Source organism: Calypte anna, chromosome 3 (assembly GCF_003957555.1).
Source record: "Calypte anna isolate BGI_N300 chromosome 3, bCalAnn1_v1.p, whole genome shotgun sequence".
In the NCBI taxonomy this organism is placed as follows: Eukaryota; Metazoa; Chordata; class Aves; order Apodiformes; family Trochilidae; genus Calypte; species Calypte anna.
In genome coordinates, this window is record NC_044246.1 from 87,379,986 (window position 1) to 87,407,545 (window position 27,560).

Consider the following 27,560-nt stretch of genomic DNA (forward strand, 5'->3'; position numbering starts at 1 on the left):
TAGCACTCAAATAACTGCTTGGGAGTTTCCACACATTTCACTGATTACATTATTGTAAAGGACTAAATATCCCTCAAACTAAAATTTCATTATTTTAACACAGCCTTCTGGAAAGACTGCATAAAATTCAATAAAAAAAATGTGATTTAACGATGATCAGAATTTATGTCCTATAGAGCATACTGAAGGCTAAAATAGGAGCTTTATGGGAAGACTGAGAGCAAGCAAAACCTAAACGTGATATCGTGTGGAATTATTCAGTGCAGAACACCAGTTTTTGAATATTTATAAGAGATGATTCAAGAAAGTCTCATTATAATGCATCTGATAATGTTTTTTTGGCAATTAGTTTTCTTGCTATGCAGGCCGGTCTATTGGCACATGTAATCCCTGAACCAGGATGTTTGTACCTAAAAAGATTCTTCTTTCAATGTGTGAGTGATATCTGTCTTGTTAAATTAATTTCAATACATGAGAAAATAAAGGTGCCAGATGAGTGGGCACAGGAAAGGAGACTGTGATGCAAGCCATTCAGCTTTATAGTACATCACACACTTTAATTAAAAAAAGATAGTGAAAAGGTTATTTCTGTGTCTTTAGGAACTGATTTAAGGGGCAATCAAAAATATCAAGATACAGATGGTTTTAATAAATCACGAGTAGATTTGTGTCACTGAGTAGAATGAGACTGGATTTTCTGCTTCACAAGTTTCAGATCTCTTCATTATTAAGAAACTATGGCAGAGGAACCATATAGCCACAAGAGATAGACTAATAGATTCTTTGCCAGAGTAAACTGATAAATGGTACATGCAGTATATGATAGGAATTGCAATATTAAAACCAAAATTGTTTGGGGGGGGGGGAAAAAAAAAAGAAAAAGTTGTCACATATATGAAATCCTGAGATTGCTAGCACAATGGTATTCTATAATATAAATTCTACACTGCTAATCTGCAATATAGATTCTGTACTGCTTTCTATGGTTTTCAAAACTCCACAGAAGTTAAATATTAGTTTATTTTTTGTTCTTATTAAAGCTGCTGTCATGGGTCCAGATTGACTATGTGCCACTACTGTATTACATATTATAATCTCTGCTTAGTAGCTATGCTAACAAAAGTTATGGAAGCTATGGAAGGCTGATAATATATTGAAGTTATTTTACTTCACAAGTAATCTTGTAAAGAGGGCACAAAATGCCTTAAAAGTGCTTTAGGGACCATAATCAAACTTATAAAATGACAAATATCTCTTTTTTATTATCTTAATCAAGACTGGATTAAATATAGAACATTATTTTTTAACCCCTGTTTATCCCTGCAAACTTTAAAAAAAAATTAAATATTCTGTCTCAGATCATTTGTTACCACTATGAACGTAATGAGTATTTTCAATATTTTGAATTATGATTATTATTTTTACTTGTACTTGCAAGGATCAAGAAAAGGAGCTCATTGCTTACACTATGATAGAGCTCTCTCTTGGAAGGAAAAGCTGTGAGTTTTAACCTGCTCAGACTGAAGAAGGCCTAGAACCTCTAGAACTCCACTAAGACTCTAACCTTAAACATTTTGCAAAAGTTCATCTTCATCTTTTTGTTAAATACATGTTTACCACAGAGACATAATTTGCTAATCCATCTTCTGAGGTGGAAATTGATACATTGATACAGTTTGGTATTGAAAGTTCTCAATTTAGGTACCTACAGGAGTACAAAGCATCTGAAATCCCATTATAGTCAGTGGAGATCTTGTCAGTACAGACTATAGAGCCTAGAGAACAGTTTTCCTGCACTGGATGCCAAATGACACTGTGACACTGCCAGACATACACATTTTAAGCATGTGCCCAGAGAAGATGCAGCTGCTCCCTTCCTGGAGATGTTCAAGGCCAGGTTGGATGGGGCTGTGAGCAACCTGGTCCAGTGGAAGGTGTCCAAGCCCATGGCAGGAGGGTTGGAACTACCTGATCTTAAAGGTCCCTTTCAACACAAACTATTCAATGATTTTAAGATCAATTGTTCCTAATTACCTAGCTCTATGCAATTTTCTTGCTCAGTTTGCCTAACAGAAATAGGTCATTGTCTTGTTTAGTTGCTGCAAGTCACTTCTCATAGTTCTTATCTCCCATTTGGCTGTCAAGAACCTTTTGGCATGAAGTTTAAGGAAAATGAATAATCCTGATGCATTCACTGGGCTACGTTTTAGACTTCTACGCTTTATTAGGACACTTGAAATATGGCAAAAAAGGCTTGAATCTTTTGTTAACAGAATAGCATTCTTACACTTGTATCAGCTTGCATTTGTAAAATGCCTCCTCTTAAATAAAACTAAAAAAACCCCAACAGCTGTAAAGTTGGATATTGATGATCTATACATTCAGATTCATATAACCCAAATTCAAATTCAAAATTCTAATGCAAATAAAATCAAAACCTTATCTACATCCCCACAACAATTGCTTGGGTGTTCCTTGGATTTTGTTATATATATATATTCTCAGAAATAATTGCATTACTAAAAATAAACTGAAAATGTAAAGGTCTAGATGAACAAAAAGGAAAAATAGTTGCATAGGTTATAAAATGACAGTTGGGTGCCAGTTTGAGCTGGCAGCAGCACAGAGAGGCTGTAAAAAGAAGAGTATCTCTAAAATAGCATGCCAGAATATATAGAAACTCAATGCATAGCACAGTGTGTTAGAAAACATCACCTCACTCCCAGCTCTCCCTGGTTCTTCCCCACGACTGTCTGAACAAGCAACTTCTTTATTCCTATGAGATTAAGAGATGAAATAGTGATGCCTTTTATCTGGGATTTCAACTTGTACCACCACTCTGAATCACACACCTGCACGGCAGTCTTTTGTGGTTCCTTATGACACACGAGATGTTGCTAATTTTGCCAGAAGGTGAGAATTAAGCCAGGACCACATGAGTTTGTTTTCATGTGCCACATATTTTCTAGAATAAAAAAGATGGGTAATTCTAGTGGCTAGGTCATGGGGCTGTGGAATTAAGATCATCTTGTGCTCTAATTTTAGCTGAAAAATGGACTCACTATGAAACGTAGACATCTGCATATTTCCTAGTCTGTGAAGAAAAATTCTCTATTTATTATTGGACAAAATTCAGAGGAAAAGAAGTTTGTGTCTGATTAGGGTTTTCTTGTGTAAATCAATTACAGAAATATGAGGGCAGAATGGTCTGCTTCAGGCAAAACCCAAAATAAAACATACTACCAGCAGTCGATTGTACAGGGAAAGGAAATAAGGAGGTATATATATTTTATACTTATAGATATATAAACATCTGGTTTTGGTAAATTTAGCATAGTTTTTTTTCTGCATTTAAAATGTTCAGTACTTTGTTCCTCAGTGATGTTCATCTGTGAAATGATGAAGCATGTGTGTGAGTACACACACAGTTATTTCACCTGAAACATCTGATGTTTGACTGTCATATTACAAGAAAAAGAACGGAGGGGAAGAGTGGGCTGAAGAGAGGTGATGTGCATAGAAAAGACACTACTGACTTCTTTTACATGCTACAACTTTTAAAGTATACTCTGCTTATAAAGGGATTAGATTATCTCCTAATACTTCTGACTTTCTCACTTTGGAATTCCTGTACTAGCTGTACGGCACTGTGTTAGCTAAATGCAATCAGAAGTTATTGGACTGAAACTGTTCTATGTTGTTTTAAATATCTTTTAGTTTTGTGTTGTTATCTGACATTTGAAATATTTACATTTGAAGCTATTTTGATGTTATATTAAAACCATAGCTTCTTCTTGTGAATGACCACTTAAGATTGAGTAGAGATCGAAGAAGGTACTCACTGACATGTCAGAAAGACAGAAAACAGACCTATCTTACCATCAAAATTGCAGTCATGAAGTAAAATAAACCTAAAGGACTTAGTCCCCGGTCAGGACAAAATAATGTACTCTTTAGAGGCTAAGCACACAAATAAATCAATTTCATTTTAAAGAGTGATTCTGTTTTTCTGGTTCTCTATTGTGCTTTATGTCAGTATTTGCAATCCCTTGATTATTGCCATTCAAGCTGATGAAATAACTCCTGGATTTGTGACAGTACTTGTGGAATGATTCTGGTCTATGGTCCCAATCTGGTAATGCACCTATTGGTAAACTTGACATCAGGAACATATTTATGCAACTGATGAACTGATAGTAACATAGTGATGTTTTATTCCATGCTTTTGATGTATGCAAAGATATTCTGTAATTTAAAAGGTAAACATTTTGTTCCTCTCCTACAGAATTATGGGGAGATGGTGCAGAGAAGACAGCCACTGGCAGAAGCATCATGAGGTTAACATGTATCATTAAGAATCATAACCAAAGCCTGTGAAATTCATAATTATGTTCTCCATTGCTTAGAATAAAAGCATGGATTGCAGGATTTTATCCTCAGTATGTGCACCTGAATGCACATGTATATTCCAATTAGTTTACTAGCTACACAAGAAATCTGTCTTACTCAACGCTATCAGAGAAAATGATGAAAACATTTAAAAATCATCATAAATACACCATGCTTTCAACTAAAAATCTATTCAGCCATAATCTAGCAGCTATTCAACACAAGTTTTTTTGTGAAATTGGTTTGCTTGAAGCTGTTCATCTACCATATGACCTTCCATTTAAACTTGTTTAAATCCTGATATTCATTTTTATTATTCTCATTAAAGTATGGTCATCTTGCGTATCTTAGGTTTAATAAAAGATTTTCTGTGCAAATTAAGTGGTTAGTAATATAAATATTGTTCTTACAATTTTGAAAACATTTAGAATTTTAACTGACAAACTCCAAAACATTATTTTTAATATTTTATTCTTGTTTCTGGGAATTTTAATTTTATGGTAACTTCAACTCATACCAGCTGTATCTCTTTAATCAAATGTCAGAAAATGTAATGATGGCCTCTACTATTTCTGTTTTAAAATAATTCAACCAGCCCAGCCCATGGGAGCGAATGGTAAGATTAGTGATACTATCAGTAAGTAGAACAGGGCTGAATTAAATACAGTAAAAACACAGTATACACTAAAACTACCCCACATATAACATGCTATAAATTGGAAAATAAATCTCCATTCACATACAATTTATGCTTTCTCTGTGCTGAAATGGAGTGCATGATGCACTAGTCCTCAATGACTCGATGTTCTCTTGGTCTGTTTACCTGGTATACACAGAAGAACTGTTTATGCAGTTCTGTTTGTGCAGAACTGTTTATGCAGTTAAGAGGACAGATAACTAAGGAAGGATCAACAAGGAGATACTAAGAAACTGGTATATTTTATCTTACGTTTTGCCACATGAGAATGATGGAAATGCATAGCAATATGCTACCAATGTTTCAACACATTTCTCTGAATATTGGGATGCTTCAAAGAATGGAAGCCTTAAGCACATCTTTTGAACAAAGCCTCTTCTCTTGATTCAAATTCTCAAAACATCATTAATGAAAATAACTCTATTTTCTAATGACCATGGCCTCTAATAATCAACCATGCAGACATTTTTTTTTAAGGGTATTTTTCTACCAAATAGGCCTTTTCCAAAATTTTAGATTTAATATTGACAACATTTTGTCAGTGTGGAAATACAAAACATTGACTGACATCATGGATAGGCACGTGAAGGTCTTTGCTTCCCTCTAGTGACTGATCCAGGAAGAGATTCAACTAAATTTGTTTCTGTTGCTACCACATAGAGTTTCAGCAAAGGATTAATTATCTGTTAAGATACCAGTAAGGCCAGCGAGATGCTGATAAAGCATTTAAGTTTTTTACTTGTGACAGAATTTAATAAAACATGGAAGATTCAAACTGGACACTTCTTTGATGATTTTTGATTGAATTTTACAGTTTTATCAGGGACAGATATGGTTTTAGTCCTGAAAATTCAAGAACAACTGATGGAACACCCTCTAAAATCCATTTCAAAACAGTATTTGAAACACTTCTTTTGAGGTAATTTTGACATGCAAGCAACTTTGAATTAAATGATGTTTGATTAATGAGAGAGAATAGCTCTCAGGAGATTTCAATTAGATTTAAATAAAAGCATTTGGAAGTAAAGACAAGCAATCTTATATTATGCAAATGCTCAAAAATGCTTTGTGTTACATTCTTAATATTTTTAAAAATATATGTATCAATACCAGTTATGTCTTTTTTGTACTGATGACAAATAAGTTTAAAAGAAACAAATGTACATGTGAAACTACACAACATAGCTTACATATAATTAATTTATGCACATGATCTGTGCTGCTATTGTAAAAGGAATAGCAGAGAATGACAGAAAGGTATTTTCCACAGCTCCTTCTCACATGGATAAGCAGTAGCTCCCAGATTTCTCATCTTTGTGGGCAATGTAAGTAGACTGCATTGCTTTTAGGGATGGCATAATACGAGGACCTTTACTGCTGCTACAGTACCTGTGTTGGATAAACAGAACTAAATTCTCCAGAACTGGCAGCAGTCATATGTTCATCAGAATGAATACAGAAATACCATTATAAAACTATTGAACCTTGAAGGTTCTGAATAATGGCAGGGAAATTATATTGGCTTTGACTATGCTAGAGAGCATTCTCAACTTTGACAGGAATTTGGAACTTTACTGGGATTTGATTTGTGACCTTGGACAAATGGCTTTGTTTTCATTATGCCCTCGTTTCCTCTATCTATAAGCCAGGGAGAATGATACCAGCCTCTATGTTAAACTGCTTTTCAATTTACAGGTATAATTCACTTTAACTGTCACAAGATATAAATGAAAAAGGTTGCTAAATTTTCACACCTGTCCTATATTGTGCTTTTGGAAGTTTCATCGGATTTGGTGAACAGTGTTTTCCCCTACAAGAGTAAGACCAAGTCCAGATTCACAGATTCTGTCCACTGCATTTCCTTGTGAGGTATTACTAGAGAAAACAATTATCAGATTTTCTTTGACTTGGTAACATCCACCAATTTTTCTGGAAACAGACTTAAAACCAAATTATGACCAATTCGTTTTCTGTTCTAAATTTTATTTAAACAGCTTAATTATCTACCCTCATTAAACACTAAAAAAAATCTGTCAAAAGTCCAATTCAAATCTTTAAATTCAATTATGAAGACACAAGCACTATTTATTTTTATTCATATTGCAGAATTATAATTGCCTGGTATTACAAAAAGCACTATTTTTAGTTCCTGAAAATCTACATTACCATTAAGGCAACAACTAGCAATTGAGTTCTCAACAAATGGTGTTGATTAATCACCCAGTAAAAATTAAAAATAAAGTGAACATTTTAGCAAGAATTAATTTGATTTTTTTTTTTTTTTTTTTTTTTTTTTTTTTTTTTTTTTTTTTTGCTATAAATCTCCTTGTACATTCTGTTCATGGCTGTGTAGGTGTTAGCAAAAAGCAGTGTTATAAAAAAGAACTAAATTATAAATTCCTCCCATATATACTGATTCATTTTGTCTATGACTTAAGCAAAGAAAATTTTGGTCTGAGTCTTTTTCAACACAAAGACACCCCATTTTATATTGTAGAGTACCTACAAATTTCAGAACTAAGCACTCCTACATGACAGTATCAATATCATAGCATTTAGTAAATTTAAAAAAATTTAAATGTAGGTCTTGCATAGCTTAAGCATTCTTTTGCAACTTGATCTGATTCAAGTCAGTCAGTTTTGGTGGTCTGCAAGGCAGTTTGGATCAGGTTTTTCCTTCCATATTGTTTTAAAGAAAACGAATAGGACTTTGTAGCACTAGTAAATTCTTTATATAGGACTAACAGGAACTGAATTGTATGTAATGTCCTATTATATAGGTTCCATTACGGAAAATTCTTCATAAAAGTGAGTTCTCCAGAACTTATCTTTTGAATAAGCTAATTAATATTAACTCTTCCATGACATTAGCAAACATAAGCACAGAACCTAACATGAGAAACAAAATTGCTGCCTTGAAAAATACCAAAGAGGTGAAGTCTGACTGAAAAGCTTGACCAACAAATCTGACTGAAGTCAATGCAACAAACAAAGCTTCAGCTGGTATATATTGCCAAACTATAATTAGATTAAGTATTTCCATTCAATTTTCATCCTACTTATGGAAAAGCTTATTTCTTCCAAATCTTCCTGTTGACAAAAATAATATGACTGTAAAGTAATGAAAAAAGAAAAGACAACTATTCACATTTCAAGAAGCATATTCTGATATAGGATATCCTGATTATTTCATGATTAGCTTAAGATATTTTGAAGAGTCTTAAAGAGTCTTCTCGAGCATATTTTCAAAGGCTTGCAAGGCTAGGACAAACAAAGAATCATAGAATGTCACATTGGCAAGATCATCTGGCCCAACCCTTCGAGTATTATTCTCTGTATGATATGTCTCAGCACCCCATCAAGCTAAGACTTAAAACTTTCCAAAGTGAAGGAATCTACCACTTCCCCCGGGAGACCTTTCCAATGTCAGGTTGTCCTCACAGTGTAAAAAGAATACCTGTAATAGTCCACCACGGTAGTTTTAAGAAACAAAGTAGAAAGGAGGGGGACAAAGCAGATCAGTGTCCCCTGACAATTTTCTCGCAAACCACCAAAATGCAAGATTTATTTTGCTAGTATTCAGGCAAGCTTATATCCTAAAGCTGAGTCACTTTCTGCAAAACTGTGACTCAGCTTTAAATTATCTGTGAGTCAGCTGTGACTCTGCAAAACTGTAACCACAGTTACCTGGTAGACACTTCATTTGCACTAAACAAATTCCTTTATGGACCATTTCTCCAAACCTGTATACAGGCATAATGGGAGAAAAATAAGCAAAATATCTAGGGTATAATTTAAAATAGTAATTGTAAACTTTTATTAACCCTCTTTTTCATGCAGGATGCTATATCTGGAGTGAAATCCTGAACAATTTCTCTTTTCTCATATATAGGTATTCATAACTTCATATAATTTCAGGGTAGAAAATCTGGGCCTCTCTCAATGTAAATTTGTATGGTCAAGAAAAAAATAATAAAGCAGAACTACTACTTGCCATAAAATAAACCTTAAATAGTTCAAAATCCTTGCAGTATTGAAGTTTCAACTAATTGCATTTTACTTCTGCCCATTGTATATTCAGTAGGCACAGACTGCTATGAGAACACATATGGGCTGTCATACTGCTATAACATCCTTTTGCGGCAACTGGCAGCAAAGAGCCCCAGAATGCTAAAGCTCTTTACTCACCCATTGCTGTGAAATGTCATGTTGGACCATACACAGCTGTGGAACAAGCCAGCAACACCTGACACTGTCCTGTGGAGAACATGTGTCCACATTCCATCCAACACATTTCTAAGAGAATGAAGACCAGCTGCTTTCTTCAGCTAATCAGGCAGTTACTATTGAAATTGCCATGTGAGATATCACCTCCTTCCAGTAATCTTCTGTCTCCACTCCATCTCCCATGTCTTAATCATCATGGTGTTAGCCAAGGGCTGCATATGAGGGTGGTACTCATGATGCTCCAAACTGTGGCACTTAGCTTCCAGCCTCTATTTCTATTTTGAATTCCGCACCCTAGTTCAGGGGGTCCAGAGGCTGGGTCCACTAAGACAAGTGAATAACTTTGTCAGGAGCAGATTTCATGGATCCTAGAGCTCCCTTTGGAATGTCTGCTATGGCATCGATCATAGATACAAGTAGCAAGGGATCAAAAATTCAGACAGGCTACAAAAATGCCACAGTAAATGACATTTTTAAAATGGAAATGCATGCATGCATATTATAAGGATTCTTTCATTCCCTGTGCTTACACAGCCTTGCCCAGACTTACCTAAAGCAAAACTGACAGTGATATAGGTAAGATTTAGGTGTGGCATGGTGACAGAGACATGGAAAAAGTGCCAAAAATAAACATAGGTGCTGGGAATCAGGTCCCCAACCCATAAGTATTTTCCTAAATAATATGGCAAAATTTCATCAGGACACATTGTGAGTAACATACTCGAGAGGATCTGACAGCTCAGTGGGCTGAGAAGTGTGTTTCCACCTCCTCAAGTAACTCCTGTAAAGAACGTGAAAGGTTGGTCCCTGAGGTCCCCAGGTAAATGCTCTAACAATTGTATTCCTTGCTGGTTTAGACTTTCTCTTCTGTTTTCTTCTCCCTTTTTCTTCTCCTTTCCAGATATATAGGAAGGACAGGAGAAAAACTCTCCTATGTTTGATTTCTTCATAAAATATTTAAAATCACTTCTGTGGAGTTCATCCCTACTATCTGACCAATTTCTTTCCTTTCTATTTGTTGACTGAGACACTGGAATTAAGGTATCACAAACAGTTCCTGACAGCAGGGATAGCTTGTTTGTGCCAGACAAAGCAAAGCAGAAAAGGTAAAACTCTTTCTTGGGTTTTCGGTTGGTTGGTTTAAGGAATTAAATTGTTTCTCCTCAGAATGTCAATTACATTTTCCCACACACTTAAAGAACAAGCATAGAGAATCCTAAGATTTTCCTGAAAGAAACATTTAGAATAAATTTTCTAAAATTAATGGATGCGTAAATCACTCAGACTTCTAAGGGGGAAAATCACCTCTTACATACCATTGATACTGTTGGCTTTTTGTAGGGAAGCTGAAAATATCAAAGGAAACATCAGAATTTAACAGCAGCTTGGTTTTAATCAACATAGACAGATGTGCTCTACGTGTCAGAAGAATCAACTGAAATAAAATACAGAATTTCTGGATTTGAGATTGTCCTTTATAATACATGATGTAACATTTTAATTTGTATTTGCACTGTCCTAACACTGTACACACATTTGACTGGCTGCCTATGAAGAGGGCACAAGCCTGACAGCTTGGTAAGTGGAAAACTTATATCATCACAGGGAAGAATCACAGGATCTCATAGAAAGAATGGACTGAACTGCTCTTGACAAAGTTAGACTGGCCAAATAGTCCTGAACAGCAATGACAGCAGGATTGGTTTGATGATGTGGTGTCATTAAACAGATACAGAACTTTTTTCAAGGGTGGATGATAGAGAACTTAATCACTGATCATTCTCCTGAGAAGCATTCCCAAACGTGTTAGACAAAGCTTCCTCTGCTCTTGAAGAAGCATGAAAATGACAAGACCAGTGGAAGAAGCACCATTTACCAAACATGAACTTGCAATGCATGCATATAAAGATGTGGGAGAAGTGGCTAAAAAGGTGGCAAAACCCTCTGGGGGTTACTACTGCCTGTATGCCAATTACAAAAGCAAAGAGGTTTCATTTGAAAAGCACTTAATTTAAACCACCCATCTCAGCATAGACTACTGATTATTTAAGCACCTTCAGTGAAATGTAGACTACTTTTTTTGGGCTTATTCCAAAATGCTTGCCAAATCCTGGTTATGCAAACACTACCCAGTATTTAAGGACACTAGCACAGAACAACTCTGTAGGATTTGCAACATGGATAAGGATATTAATCCATCAAACCTAGATGCCTGTTGCTAAGCGTGTCTAATTCATGAGACTTAGAAAAAAAACTGGAAAAAATAAAAGAAAAAAGTCAGTTGTATGCAATTGTATAATCCTCTACATATTATTTGATAAGATTTATAAAGGATAGGAACTGATTCAGCAGCACAGAGCTTCTGTGAGAATTTAAAACACACAGGGTCAGAATATATATTCTGAAGTATTCCTGAGTAGATGCAAATAAAATATTCCAAACCAAAAAGAAACAGCTTTACAAAATAAAATTATGAATCAAGTAAAGTTCCCACAGATAGTATTAGTGATCTTTTCCTAAGGGATAGAGGAAAAAAGTTACATTTTGTTATTCACTTATATACTCACATGAGAGATAAAGTAACATTGTCATAAAATAACACACATACAGGTGTAAAACAAATGACAGTGTTGTGCACGCAGACTGTGTATATTTAATGGCTTGTATCATGTTTGAAAACTGATCTATGTACAAGAATATCCCCAGTCCTAAAATAGTTTAACACCTTCAATAGCTACTATTAAATAATGTCTAGAAAATATATCCTTCAGAATATAAAAGCATGTTTCTCCTTCAAAACAGTTTCATGTAAGCTTCATGTACATTTTCATAGAATCATTAAGGCTGGAAAAGACCTTTAAGATCATCAAGTACAACCATAATCCAACTACCACAACCACTAAACCATATCCTAAAGCACCACATCTAAACACTTCTTGAACACCTCCAGGGATGGCGACTCCACCACCTCCCTGGGCAGCCCACTCCAATGCCTCACCATTCTTTCAGTAAGGAAATTTTTCCTAATATCCAACTTAAACATCCCCTGGCATGACTTAAAACCATTTCCTCTCATCCTATCACTAGTGACTTGGGAGAAGAGACCAGCTCTGGACTCTCTACAACCTCCCTTCAAGGTAGTTGCAGAGAGCAATGAGATCTCCCTTGAGCCTTCTCTCCTCCTTCTCCAGACTAAATAATCCCAGATCCCTCAGCTGTTCCTTGTACAAAACACCCTCCAAACCCCTCCCCAGCCTTGTAGCTCTTCCCTGGACACACTCCAGGACGTCAGTGTCTTCCTTACACTTCGGTGCCCAGAACTGAACACAATACTGTGGCCTCACCAGGGCCAAGTACAGGAGCACAATCACTTCCCTATTCCTTCTGGACATGCTGTTTTTGATACAGGCCAGGATGCCATTGGACTTCTTGACCACCTGGGCAAATATATTACATGTTTCAAAAATTCACTTTTCCATCTGGATCCTGAAGTATAATGAAAACACTAAACTTCTCTGTAAACAATATCAGGAGAAATACATGCAAAACAAGAGGCAAGAGCAAAATACAGTTGTTTGTAATTGCTTCACACATTCATCCTGAATACCTGTATAAAATATTTTTAATCCCATTATTAAATCCACAGAACGCTTTTTCTTTTCTTTTCTTTTTTTTTTTTTTTTTTTTTTTCCTATGGACTACATTGGTGAAATCATAGCATGTGCTCTAAGTACACAATGTGTAAAAATGGCAAATGTAGCACCTTACTACTACTACTACTGTGTAAGCAAAAAACTTTGAAGAGGAAACAAATAACTTGTTCCAAATGATTTGCATCCCATGTGCATATAATAATACATAATTATGAGTCTTTCATGCACATTATTCCATACACTTCACAGAAATAGAATATTATGATGTTGCTGGCAAATAACGCCACTGTGATTCTTTCATAGAAGAATAGATTCTACATGCACTTGGAATGATTTCTGGTTTAATCTCTGAAGTTTCTCATATTCTGTACAATAATGTTGTTTCTCATCCATCAGTGTACTGATAGACACCCAGGTCAAGGATAAAAGCACTCACAAAATTACACACATAATATTTCTTTCACTGTAAATGAGTCTTTAAAGACATACATAATATACCTGGACAAGAAGTACACGACTTTTAAAAGAATTAATATGGCAACCACACATGAATCCTTCTTGAAACAATCTGCATTTAAGCAAAGTTCACCTTGACTTTAATTGGAGACTTACTGTGAAAGATTAATTCAGCAAATTACAACTGCATAAACATGGAATTCTTTTAAACCTCACTGATTTTACTGCTTTACTTCTTTACAGTGACATTTTCTGTTCTGCTGCACAAGGGATCCACAGTGAAAAAGTAGCAGAAGACTGCTATCAAGCTTTCACTATTTAGTATGCCACTATTATTTTATTCAAATACAATGAGAATTTGAATCAGTTAGAATGAAGATTACTGTGGGTATCACACCTGAAAATTATATTTCTCCCTGCAGTAACAGAAATGGGAGTTTTCCTTAGTTGTGCCAGATCATTTACCCACTCACTTGTTGCCCAGCAACTGCGATCAAGGAAATGCAGTTCTTAGACATCCTCATTTGAATCTTGAAGAAGCAGATTAAAATTTCTATGTGAGTAATCTCTTTCTGGTGAGCTGTCATATTATTTCAAGTTATATTGCTTCAGAAAGGAAGAATACAGCACTTTCAGTCTGTAAAAGGTTCGTTTTCCTGGTCCTAGTACCAACTGATTTATTGGTCAACTAATTATATATTGTTTGGTACTTTGTAACATTAATAGTAATAGAAGCAAATATCTGTCACTTACGTTCTTGAATCATCCCACAGCACACAGTAGGGATTCAGTGTACCCTAAGAAAAAAACAAACAAACCTATTAATTACTGATATGCTGAAAAAAAATCATGCTTGACATAAACATTTTTTTTGGAGCTCCTCCTCCAACATCACACTTATACTCTGATGTATTGATGCCACTAAAATTGCAAAAGCATAAGGTTAACTTACAGAGTATTCAAAAATCACTTGAACCTCAAAGTAGACTACTTTCTATATTCTCCCTCTCAGATATAGTAAGTTGTCTATTTGGTATATCCTAGTAGAACTGAGATTTGATAATTAATAGGAGTTAATCTGTTAAGACACCTGACAAGACTCCACATTTTTAGGTCTGTTTACAAACAGAACTTTAGGCCCCTCGTGAACTTGAGCGATAAAACCAGGAATGCCTGTGAAAATTTTAAGTGTACATTGGGCAAAAGGTCTGGATGCTGGGATTTCAGATGATTTCAGATTCAATACCCAAATCTTTTTGTCATTAAGGTCCTAAATCAGCAGAGATTTTTTCTTAAAATTGCTTTTTTTTTCTTGAACCTTTACTATACAAACTTCAACCTCTTCCAAGTCAGTGGAAGATTTCCGATCTGATTTAGAACAGTATGGGAATTTAGGTATATTATACATCATTTAAATTTGAGTAACGTTTTGGGGAACAGAACTTTATCATCACTCAATTTTTTTGATGCCTATGAAGAGCTGAGACAAAATTAAAATCAAAGCTTTTTTTCTAATATTGTAGATCTTCCTTTATCAAGAATCAAAATTGCCTCAGAAGTCCTTAACTATATGCTTATTCATTATAAATACCGGATATTCCCAGAAGTCAGAACTATGTAAATAAATTAGATATGAAATACCTATTAAAAATACATTTTTAACAAAATAACAGTGATTTGAAGAATCAGGCAGAATATACTGTTTTTTCTGTCAATGCTAGTGTAGTTCTCCCATGAATGGTGCTGGTGCTGCAGGCAGTTTCATAGAGACAAAAGACCTCGATATTTCTGGAAAGGGTTTTATTTGCAGAAAAAGCATGGCAGCCAGTGAAGTAAATATCTATTAATATTTAAATTTGTCCATCCACATCTTTGTCGAAGATAAAAAAAGTCTTTCTGAAGATGCTTGTGAGAGAGACATTTAGGGAAATTTTGGCCCTCTACTTCAGCATTCTGCTGACTGTATTAAATGAGTATAAATATTTTAAGCCAACATATACTTATGGCACTTTACATTAATATAGCACTGTACAAACATAAATAAAGGATGTTTCATTCCCTGAAGTATTTATAATGTAAAGAAAAGGACAGGGAAGAGGGCACAGCACAAAGCATTTGATAACAGGCCCATTGACAGGTCCTGCATCCTTAGCCAAAAGTGAAGTGGATATAGAAGAGTAAGAATTCAGGACAGTGGAATGACATTGCAGAATTACCAGTTTTAAAAATTTCATTTTTATAAAGACTACTAATTTGTATGCTAAGACTGGATGAGTAAACATCCCTTGCTTGATATGGAGATGTGCATATTAAAAAAGTAGTCTTATAGCTGGTAGTAAGACATTGTGTATCTGAGATCTTTCTTTCCTAGTAGCAGATATCATACAGTTTATGCTTGCTATTCCCACAGTGCAAGTAGAAAGAATAAAAAGCATCCATTGTATAAAAATCTACAAAATAGAGGGAAATAAAAACCTTTGCAGAAAGCTGAAACACAATGAAACTGCTGCTCTCAGATCACACACTTCACTCTCTTTGAAATATATTCAAATGTATAAAAAAAAAAAAAAGAATGCCTGGCCATTGCAGTCCCTAATGAGTCATAAAGCAGAAACATGGAAAGCATGATAAATATTACTCCTGTTCCTTACAAAGGTCTTGTGTGACAGTTTGCTCTGCCATATGTGGCAGCTCACTACAGCACAGCAGTCTTTCACAACTTCTTCCTCTTTTGATATCCTGATCAAACACTCTTCAAGCACTGCAAGGATGGCAAGGAGCCTGTTACTATTTTCCTCTTTACCCCTAAGCTGTTGCTCCCTTTTTAAGTTCTTTTTTTTTTGAGTCTGACATCTGGCAATGTCTCTTCACACTGTTGTTGTGAGCTACCTCCAGGAGCCATCACTCCTTGTGAGGGCAGCAGTCTTACCACAGCTTTTGCCAGTTAACTACTTAGCTGTAGATAAGGAAGCAGCTACAGCATCCATTCATCTTTACAACTTGCAGTATTGATTTCTAAACTACAGAACTGGACTTGGATATCTCAAGTACAGACAATTGTGTGAGTGTGTATGTAGATATGTGTCTGCCTGGCACATAAAACTGAACTTCTGAGATGTGAAAAACAGAACTTTCGAGATGTGTTTGGCACCTTTGACAGCTCTGCAGCACACTGCCAGCTGGGTTTTGTAGCCAGGCTTTTCAGTCTTGTTGAAATCTTAAAGTGCTATGCTACTGCTGGCTCATTACTTTTAGTGTCCCTTAAGTAAACTTCTGTGCTGTCAGAAGGTGGAGAGTTCTTATTCTCAGGAAGAAAATGGGTTTTATTTGAGTTGTGCACTTTTAAAAAGATTACTTTGGTGTCTCTTTAATCAAGCTACTAGAAAAATATGATGCTCTGAAAAGTACTCAAAGGGATAGATTGAAAAAAACAAATAAATTCCTGCCTTGCTTGTGTCATACATTTTTTAAATGCTGAGAAGTTGCTTACTAGTATTAATTTTAAAAAAATTGTTTTCTAGCATGTGACCAAAGTAATTCCAGTATTTTTCCTACTTGTTACCCCACACTTTTGAAAGTAGCAATTCCAGTTTCAAAATGCAGTAGTCATACTCCAGTATTCTTAATCTACAACACATATAAGTAACCCCACGATCACTTAAAATATTGAAGAGCTTATGTTCCTCTATTTCTTTCTATTTTTTTCTGTTTGACTTGGCAGTAAATTTCACTGAAGTGTTCTTTTAAATATTCTTTTACTAGGAACTGAATGGTGGGGTCATAATTACCATTGATAGCAAATAAAAATAGTCAGTTTCTTCTAAACTTGATTTAAAGGTAAATCAAAGAGTTATCCTCACACTTTTCCCCAGAAACACTAATACAAATTTGACACTGAATGGAATATTTGCAACTCTTCCAGCTGCTTTGTACCTATATGACCACTTGAGTAACTCTTCATAGCCAAAAATCACAGATTTATAGTCTTTTGCATAAAAATGCTGTTTACTGTAGCTCTAGTAACTATGTGTCTTCTGATCATCTCTTTATGACTTTAAATTCTCTTACTAACATAACCAGACACAGCTTGTATGTTATTCCTTCACTTAAATTACCCCCATGCTTGTTATTTAATAGTACTCCAATATTGTACATGACAAAAATTTCTCACAAAAGATTTGGCTACTGCAAGATTGCAGACAGCAAACAGAAAAACTACTAATATTTTTCATACAGTTAGACACAGGATCCCTTTTTTCTCAGATTTAATTTTTTTTTTTTAATGTGGGATTGGAGGTTGAAGAATGCAGAATGAAAAAAATGATTGCACAAAAATTTCTGAAACAGTTATAAGAATTATAAGCTAAACTGGAACCAGAGCATTTTTTTCCAAGCTTTCTACAACAGGTTAGGTAAAAGTTGGCTTGTGAATACAAAATAATGGAAGAAAAGGCCTGAAGAACTAAGTTGCTACATGACCTAGGCAGGGAGCAAAAGTTTAAGCGTTCAGCAAGATACCAAATACTCAGTTATACTCATCAAAGCAGATAATGGAGCAGTTTTGGTAAAAATTGATGGTTTAATTGAAAATTCATGGAAAGTTGATACACACATGAATAAAACAAATACATATTCCCTTCAAAGTATATTAGACTTTTCCTAGCCTTAAATTTTAGCAGTTAAACTGGGTTTTATTACATGATAATTAAAACAGTCCCACTTCTTCCTCTCATAGGATCTGATAAATACTCTTGGAAGAGCATATTCAACTATCCTTGTACTTACATTAGAGAGATGAGCCAGTTCTATCTCCAGGAAAGAATCTGTAGTTTTGGGCTCAGGTCGTATAGTGACAACAATGATTTTTGAATTAACAACCGTATAATTCCTGGAAAAAAAAATTAACAAAACATGTGAAAATTAAAGATTTTTCATAGTGTGAACCTTCTCATACTACATTTTAAAAGTATCTCATGGGCATTTTCCATGGTTTTATTTTATAAACATTCAGGAGAAAATGTTCTTGGAAGTGGTGAAAACTTTATCTTTTTAGCATAAATAATACATTACAGACTGAAAGGCAACAGTGGCGACAGAACTGCAGTTCCTTAAAGTACAACTTACTAATGAGAAGGGTGATGTTAACATTCTGTCATTGTTTGAATACATGTAATTCACTTCTCTTATCATAGACCCACTAGCTCTGCAATGGAAAAGACAGTAATTTTTCTTCCAAATTGCAGTGTTGGGCTTTTTTTTCTGACTGTTAACTATAAAACTGAAAATAGATGAGGGCAATGGGAGATTCCACAGTTCTGTTGATTCTTTGCTCATGAAAAAAATCTATTTGTTTCCAGTTTTTGAAAAAACATTGCATTTGGTACATTGATGAACAACTTTGTCATCTAAATACTTTAAATAAATTCATATTTGTGACCTGACTGAAATCCCATCAAAACCAATCAATTTTGTCTCATGTGTGAGATTGTATTTGGTTTTATGTTATTTCATGAGGTTTCTCGAAATAATAACTATGCGTTAATTTTGCTAATTCATCATCCATCTCTCTTTTCATGTAAAATATGGAACACTATGCTTTGTAACTATCTTTCCAGGAAACACCTAATATTTCCAGATTTATGGTTATACAGGCATAAGCACATGTTGATATGATGTTCATGTCTGAGATCCTTATGTTTCTTATGACCCTGTTAGGCATAGAACAACCATCAGGTATCAGCCTGACTGTTTCTGATTATTCTTACAGTATTTCCTTCATATGCAGTGATGTATTCAACTACTGCTGATTGCATATAAAAAAACATAAAACCTTACAGAAAGACATATTTCAAGGTAGATGTGATCAAAGAAGAAACTAGGCAGTTTAGAGGTTATTATAATTAACAGTATACATTTTATTTTGTTGTTGTTTCCTAGAACCATAAAATGGTTTGGGTTGGAAAGAACCTTGAAGATCATCTATTTCCAAACCCCCCGCATGGGCAAGGACAGCTTTACTAGACCAGGTTGCTCAAAGCCCCATCCAACCTGGTCTTGGACACTTCCAGGGAGAGGCATCTACATCTCTGGGTAACATGATCCAGTGTCTCACCACCCACACAATAAAGAATATCTCTCTACCTAAGACTAATATTTAATGTTTGGCAAACCTGCAGTGTAGAGGGTGAGTAATGAGAGTTCTTTATTGTAAATAAAATAGCTGCATAATTATAAATACTTGACTGAATAAAGACTCAGGAAGAGCTGCTGTCCTATTGTTTTTCTGCTCAGAATTTATAACAGTATTAATAAAATAAGTACTTATTTTACCAAGATTTTTTTTTCTATGTGGGTATATATTTTGAGGGTATTCCTCTATATAAGGGTATACATATTGATTCTATGTAGTATGAAACTGAGGTTTTCCTTTCTTTTTAGAAAGACCCTATGTTGCTCTAGAAAAATGAACTTAGGAAAAGAGCTGAAGTTACACTTCAATGTGTAAATAAATACATTACAGAAAAATAGCAGTAATCCTATGCAGTAAAAGCCTGTCTGAGGTCCTCCATCCTCAGTCTAATGAAGCTGACCCTAGGAAATTTAAGAGCCTTTTTGGCTTTACAGCACCCATAAGAGAGACTTAGGAATGATGTTTCAAATGGAGAAAAGGAAGATATCAATGCAGGAAATTATAGCAGGAAAAGTACAGTGGTTGTTTAAGTGATGGGGGGAAAAAAGGCTTCCTTCAGCAAAATCAGTGATGATTTGTTCACAATTGTAACAGAGAAGTTGAAAACATTCTCACAATGTGGCAATATGCGATGTATTCTTCAGAGTGCCCAGGAGAGGAATTATATATAATAAGTTTCAGATGAGTATTGTATTGAGAATCAATTTTCCGTGAACATAACAATAACCTAAATGTTCTCAGGGATGCAAGAGCTATGGACATAATACTCGGTATACAGTGCTCAATATTTCAAGATATGATTTGAAAAAAATCCATATGACATTACCAGAACAGTGCATTTAAGGAAAAGAGAATCAGATTGTCTATTTACTTGTGCATGGAAAAAAAGAATAACACGATTTTTACAAGGAAGGAAAAAGTACTTTTATTTTCCCTAACCTTTTGTTTAAACAGTCCTCACAAAATTATTTTAATAAAATACATATACCACTGGGATAACATACTTTGTCAAAAAAGTTCTATATTAATGTAGTTGTCAAGTTCTGACCTCACACTGTGTTTACAAGACTTATTCCTAACAGATTCTATGCCAGTAAAAACAAGAAAAATCAAGACCATATGGTAAAATGCAGCTAATTTTGGAGTTTGTGAAATACATTATATAGGCTGTCCTAGATAATGAATTCCTTATTTTACTCACAGAACACCTGTTATGTACCAGATGGGGTTCTGTGGTTAGGTGTTATGAAAGATTTTCCCTAAATATATATATATAATGATTTACTGGTTTATTTTAAACAAAGAAATTCCTTGTGTTGATGTGGAAACTTCCGTATCTTTTAATGCTGATACTACGGAATGCATGGGAATACAGGTAACCTTTGTTCTTCTGAAAACTATGAAAAATAAGTGTCATATGATCAAATATTGACTGCCATCCTGACTTGTAAAGTCAGGGACTAAAATCACATGAAAAGTGGTAAAGATTTCTGGATATTTAACTTCATCCAGTAGAAATCACATTTTTATCAGGTTGTCAAGGTGTAAACAGTGCAGCTTTTGAACTCAAACACAAGCCCATTTCACTTATTTTATCTTCATTTACCGTTTTGTTTCTCTTTATTCCTACCATCATCATACATTGTTAAATGTCATTTTACTTAGGACAGCATCATGTAAAATACTTATCCAGAATTACTTTTTTAATTCATATATACCACACTTCCAGGTATCATAAAAAAAAAAATAGATGATGTAGAGAGAATTTTACCAACTGACAGGACAAGGCGCAATGGCTTTAAACTGAAGGATTTAGATTGGGCACAACAAACAAAGCATTTATGATGAGGGTGATGAGACACTGGAACAGGCTGACCAATGAAGCTGTAGATGTCCCATCATTGGAAGTGTTCAAAGTCAGGTTGGATGGGGCTATGAACAACCTAATCTAATTAAAGATGTCCCTGACCCCGGCAGGGGGATTGGAACTAGATGTGCTTTGAAGGTCCCTTCCAATCCAAACTGTTCAATGACTCCATGAAAACAGCTTGCTATTGTGCCACTTTTAAGGTACTACCTTAAGATAATGAGATAAAAATTTTAATGTGACTGCTATGGGCAAAGAAATACAGCATGATACACTTCCTGATTAGGTAAGAAATGTAAACTGCAGAAGTCCAGTGTAACTTCATTATAAATATTAAAGAAATATGGAGGCACTAGACTGAACAAAGAAGAGACTAGAGTTACATGGAGATATGGGCTGTATCTTTATAGAGCAGATTAATAATGGATTTCATTCCTTATTCACACACATAAGAAAAAGTAATAATGCTCATTTCCTTTTCTTGGGAGGCTAAGAATTGGATCCAAATAATACTGAACATATTCAAAGGCAAAATGGGATATTTTTGAATTTCAGTTGCTGAAGACCTCATTTATGAATAGATACACATAGATTATTAGACTACTTAGAATTAGGTTATTTTGCTTTAGAAGCTACACATGGATCATTAGACTACTTAGAATTATACTATTTTGCTTTTGAAGCTCACAAAACCTCTCTATGAACTTTACAGATAAATGGTCAATTTTACTTTTTAAGCCAGTAACCTGCTGAAAGTTGAACAGATAAAGCAAAAAAATTGGGAACAGAGATGCACTTCTTCATAGTTCAAAGTACTTAAGTTGCTATAATTATATGTATCTATTTTGCCCCTATTCCTGTTACTTGGAATGCTATTGATTCTAGGGAGAATCTAATACAGCATAGAAATCTCACTCTTCTAAAGGATGAATTAAAAACCTTGAAAGGCTTTTCACGTAAGCAAATATACAGCATTCAAGGTTCACACTTGTTAAATAAATTAAACTATTGATTTATGACAGCTGAAAAGGCATGATCATAGATTGTGATTTAAAATATAAGTGTCTGAAAGGTACATGGCCACCTTGATACTTTCCTAGAAATGGTAGATCGTCTCTAAGGTCTGACAAAAAGGAATATGACTACAATATCAATTTGGCTCTGTTGCTTCGAATATGGGAGAAGAAAAACTATCTCTGGCAAACATGTCTTCCTTCCTGGCTAATTTCAGAAACTGGCACAACAAATGGAAAATGTTTAGTGACATTTCAGAAGTGGAAGAGCTGTCATTTATATTCTGCCTTAAGCATAGACGGCTATCATCAGCACTCCTCAGGCTTCCAGGTGTCCTGCCAGGACATCACTGTCTGAACAGTGCTCTACCTCAGACAGATTTCTGTCCCCAGCATTGCAGATAATCATTGCACAGAGTTTGGAAATGTACTGTGAAGTATTTAGGCTTTTTTCTTATGACTCAATCTTGTTTGTTTTCAAGTAGATTTGGGGCAAAAAAATGGTTTTTTTCTGTCCTTTTGTTTTATATTCTGAAGTTTTGGTTAAATAAAATAGGGAGAGTTGATCTGGTATCTTCCTAACTGCTACTCTTTCTAATTGTTTTGAATACATTAGCAGTTATTGTGACACAATCTGCAGCCATTTCTTTAACTGTAAAAGGACATTAGTAGACCAGTGGTGCAGAGGATCATGTGAAATAAGATATTATTGATGGACTATGAAATGATCCTAACAAGTAATTTGAGAAGTGGAGGGGAAATGTTGATTTCCAAATTGTCTGTTCTCAAGTGCAGAAAGGAAGAAGTGAAACAAGAGACCCTCCTATTTCTCTATGAATATGTATGGCCCTCATAACTGACATGCCACAGCTGTTCAGGCACATGCATGTCTTGTTTCTAAAATGAATTCTCACTATAGCTCTGCTCTCCCTTCTGAATACAACTTGAACTGAAAAAGTATTTGGAAAACTATTACTAAAGACTTCCATAGAAGCAGAGCAGATGTTAGTACATCAGGTTATGACATCATTACTAGATCACTTTTAGGGATTGGACAAGCAGTAGTTTGAAGCAAATGTGGCCTGACCTTTAATGTACATCACTGTGCCTGATTTTAATTGAACATTTCTGTAATTTAGCTGAGTATACATAAATAAACATACATTAAAAGAATTTCATAAAAATGCTATTACAGTCATGCAAATGACTAAACATGAAAGCAAGACAAATATACACATACATATTTTAAATAATATGGAAAAAAAATCAATACTAATATGCAAACCGTCTTGATTGTCTGCTTTTATCCTGACATGTAGTGTATTTATGATCCTGAAACAGTCTAATTCTTATTTTATTTATGAAATATCTTACCTCAGAGTGGGCAAAATGAGTTCTAAATTTTTGTATAGCACTGCTCCAACTACAAATACAGTTGATTCATCTAGTTCTGAAAAGAGTAAAGAAAAAAAAGATTTTTAAATGCACTTCTCAAGATTTCATCATCACAAAAAAAAATGTCAATAGCATTTTTCTTTCTAGTAGAAACTTAATTTTAAATAAGCCATCATAATTTTGAATTAGATTCTGGAATTCTGTCATTGAGATGTAGCAATGTCACGAATATATCAAAAGATTTAAATCACTGAAAATGACATTTTTAAAAAATCCATTACTGTGTACTGACATCCATGATAGTTCATTTACCTGTATAATTAGGCATCCTTAAAACATCTGTCTCAAAAATTTAATGCCTAGCAAATAAATTCTCTAATGTGAGAGATCTGCCCTGCAACAGTATTTGTAAATTCTATGTGAAGTGAGGGTAACTTGCCTCCTGAGCATCCTTTGTAAATGGATTGTTGGAATGGCCCAGTCTGCTAAGCGTGGAGCAGCTTCAGGGAGCAGCTTCATATAAGATGATCTGCACTTCAGATCATCTCATACCACCACAGGTACATTCCTATTCACAATAACTAATCTTTGGCTCTTCTGTGTAGAAACTACAGATAAGATTTCTGTAGTTTCACCTTTTCTTCAAGATGCTAAAATTAAGCCCCATCATATCCCTCTGCGATAAGCTGTGGGTACTTGATTTCTTTTGAAGATGGATAAAATAAACACATCTATATCATACAGTGGTCCTGTGAGACAAAGATTCTAAGTTCCCTTCTTAAAGCTAGCACAAAATTAAAACGTTGATATGCTTCTTTACCTGTTGACATAGGGGTGAAAATGTTTTTTGGAATGACAACCCTGTCTTCTGAGTTTCGTGCCCAATCAACCATTCCTTTTCTTCCTTTCATGGGGAAATTGATGTCGGTTAAAACAGATGCAGCAGGAAGCTTCTGAATGCTAGCCACTAGTAAAAAGAAATCACAAAATCAAATAAAACTGTGTTTCATACTTTAAAGCAGCATACAACAATAACAGTACAGCAATAACAAAAATGTTTAATAATACATTTCAAGTAAAGTCAGAATTTATAGGACACTAACTGGCACAAAAAGTGTAATTTTCTGTTTATTATGCAGTTGTACTATGGATTAATTGTGTGACATTGATCGTATCATTTGTCAGCCAGATTCCGATTAAGTTCCTTAACAGGGACTATTGAATTTGCTGGCTTATACTCTGAAATACACACATAAGGACATTGGCGTGTCTTCAGAGCAAATTCTAAAATGATCGAATGTGACAATGAAAGGAAGAGGATGCTGAAAATTGCTTTGGGAAACATAACTGCTAGACGCAGGCTAATGAAGCAATAAGAGAGATTTTATCTCCCATACAGACACAGTTTTAAGATAGACCCATTAAGGAGATTCACATATTAAAAGACCTCATTGTTTCCACACAAACGAGAATGTGGTATAGCATTTCATTTCTTTTTCTTGAAAGAAATATTTCCATTCAGAACTCTTAGTTATATTTTTCCATCTAAAAAACAATACACACACACACACGCCAAACAGAATCATTATTGTATCTGTAACAGTTACAGAAAGACAGCAGAAATAGGTATAAAATTTAATAATAGGCAGTCTGGAATTTTGTTTACTCGTTCTCATTTTCTCTCTGTTTTCTAACTCAACTATCATCTGGAAATCCGTTTTGGTTTTGCTGTGCAATCTAAGTATGACTCCATGGCAACACTGTCAGTGTCTAGTAAGACTCAAAGTACTTCTAAGGAACTGACAATGCTGCAAATGTTTATGTACACTGAGAGAAATGACAAAGAACACATTTGGAACACTAGCTCTGTTCTCAGTGTAAGCCATGTTGATAGCCATTTCCTCTGCAATGCTCTTCCTAATCCATTTATAAAGAGGCTAATGTGGTTGGAAGCATTTGGACATCAGGACTCCACTTTGATCTGCATAACGATTTCACTCCGAGGACTGCAAGGGAAGTTAAATATAAAGACAATGGGGCACATCTGCAAAAGCAATCAGAACAGCAAAATTAAAATAGAAAACCATTAGGTGTCTCATCAGTGGATTTTATTTGAAAGTAAATTGTACTTCAAATCCAAGAAAAGGGGAAAATCAAGAGGCTAACATTATTAACTCTACTAATGTATTCCTTGATAACTGACTCTTAGTTTCAAATTAGACTGGTTATGTATTATAGAACAACATCAGTAAGGTGGTACTTGAGGTTGTTTCAGGCTTTCCATTATAAAACTATCATCAGAGCTTCACAATGCTAGATACCATTGCCTCTGGGCTGACGTTGGCAAACAAATGCCCTGTCCTAAAGGGATGCTTAGTCTTCTGATTTTTCAGGTGGTGTGTGGAAGAAGAGATCAGGTGTTTCAGAATTACTAGGGCATAAAATGGATTGCATGTTTTCTCATGCAGTCAAGGGTTATTAAGAATATTTTAACACTGAAAATGGATTTTTCCATAGTTCTTAAAATCTAATTTTTTAAAAAAAAATATTTTCTATATAAATAAAATTAAACTCTATTTATTCAGCTTGCAAAATTAAATACAGCTGGTGTAAGACAATATCATTTTTGTTTTACTTACACAGTATTTATCTGTGTACCTACCTATCTATTTATCTATCTAAGTTGTGAAGACTTGGTATTTCATACACCTGTTGGATGACTGTTCCCTTTATAGAAATAGGAAATCAACACTATTAAATGGAAATCACTCTGTAAAGCAGAAAACCACTTTAGGGCTGGATAAATGGTGAGGGTCTAGGATAGTACTTCTCCAGACTCTCCTTCTCTGTATTTTAAGCAGGCCAATTCATTATGGTACCTAAGAACAACTTTAAAACCAAAGATGTGAGACTATTTGCTACTACTTAGGTGATGAATAAAACAAAACCTAAGTGTAAAACCTAGACATTTGGTTCATGGCTCACATGCAATAAATAAAAATATATTTGTTTATTGGACAGTATTAGGTTCATGGTTGAACTTGATGATATTAAGAGTCTTTTCCACCCTAAATGATTCTATGATTCTCTATGTTTCCTTTCATGGTTCAGACAAGCTTCTCTTGTCTCAAAATCAACCAAAGTGTCCCTATTTAATTTCACTGAGGATGCAACCTTAACATACTGGAGATTTTGAATCTCTTCATAGAAAGAGAGAATACACAGCACACACAATCCAATAACTGAAACAGGTTTCCAAAATGCTTGCCCCATGTAATATAGCTTTTGCTGTCCTCTAACCCAGTTTTAATCTGCAGCATGAAAGAATTATTTACGTTATTGTAAAATGAAAGTCAACAGGACTTCTAGAGGAGAATGTTTATAATTCAGGTACTGGATTATTAACATGTGAGAAACTCAAATACCAGTTCCTTATAAAATTATTATACAAACATAGTAAGACAGAATGATATGTAATTAACTTTATGCTTAATTCAATTTTTTACATTTATGTTTGTATGAGAAAATGATGTTCTAAATACTGGAACCCAAATTATTTGTTTTTTCAATTGCCACATGAACACTTTGTCTTCTCATTTGGAAAAAAAAATAGCTGAATTTTTTGTTTTTTCCTAAAATTACAATGCCATAATATCTGATCCTGAATTTGTGA

The 27,560-nt window shown here is 34.7% G+C and overlaps 1 protein-coding gene across 1 annotated transcript in view; it reads right to left on the minus strand.

Moving 5' to 3' along the window:
* The window catches only part of ADGRB3 (adhesion G protein-coupled receptor B3), a 430,423-nt gene that overhangs the window by 159,964 nt on the left and 242,899 nt on the right, over positions 1-27,560 (minus strand). The window contains exons 13-16 of the mRNA XM_008502299.2: positions 24,708-24,854; positions 23,867-23,942; positions 18,208-18,310; positions 14,176-14,219 (exon numbers count right to left, since the gene is read on the minus strand). Coding sequence (XP_008500521.1) covers positions 14,176-14,219; positions 18,208-18,310; positions 23,867-23,942; positions 24,708-24,854 — 370 coding nt within the window. The remainder of the gene's footprint in view (positions 1-14,175; positions 14,220-18,207; positions 18,311-23,866; positions 23,943-24,707; positions 24,855-27,560) is intronic.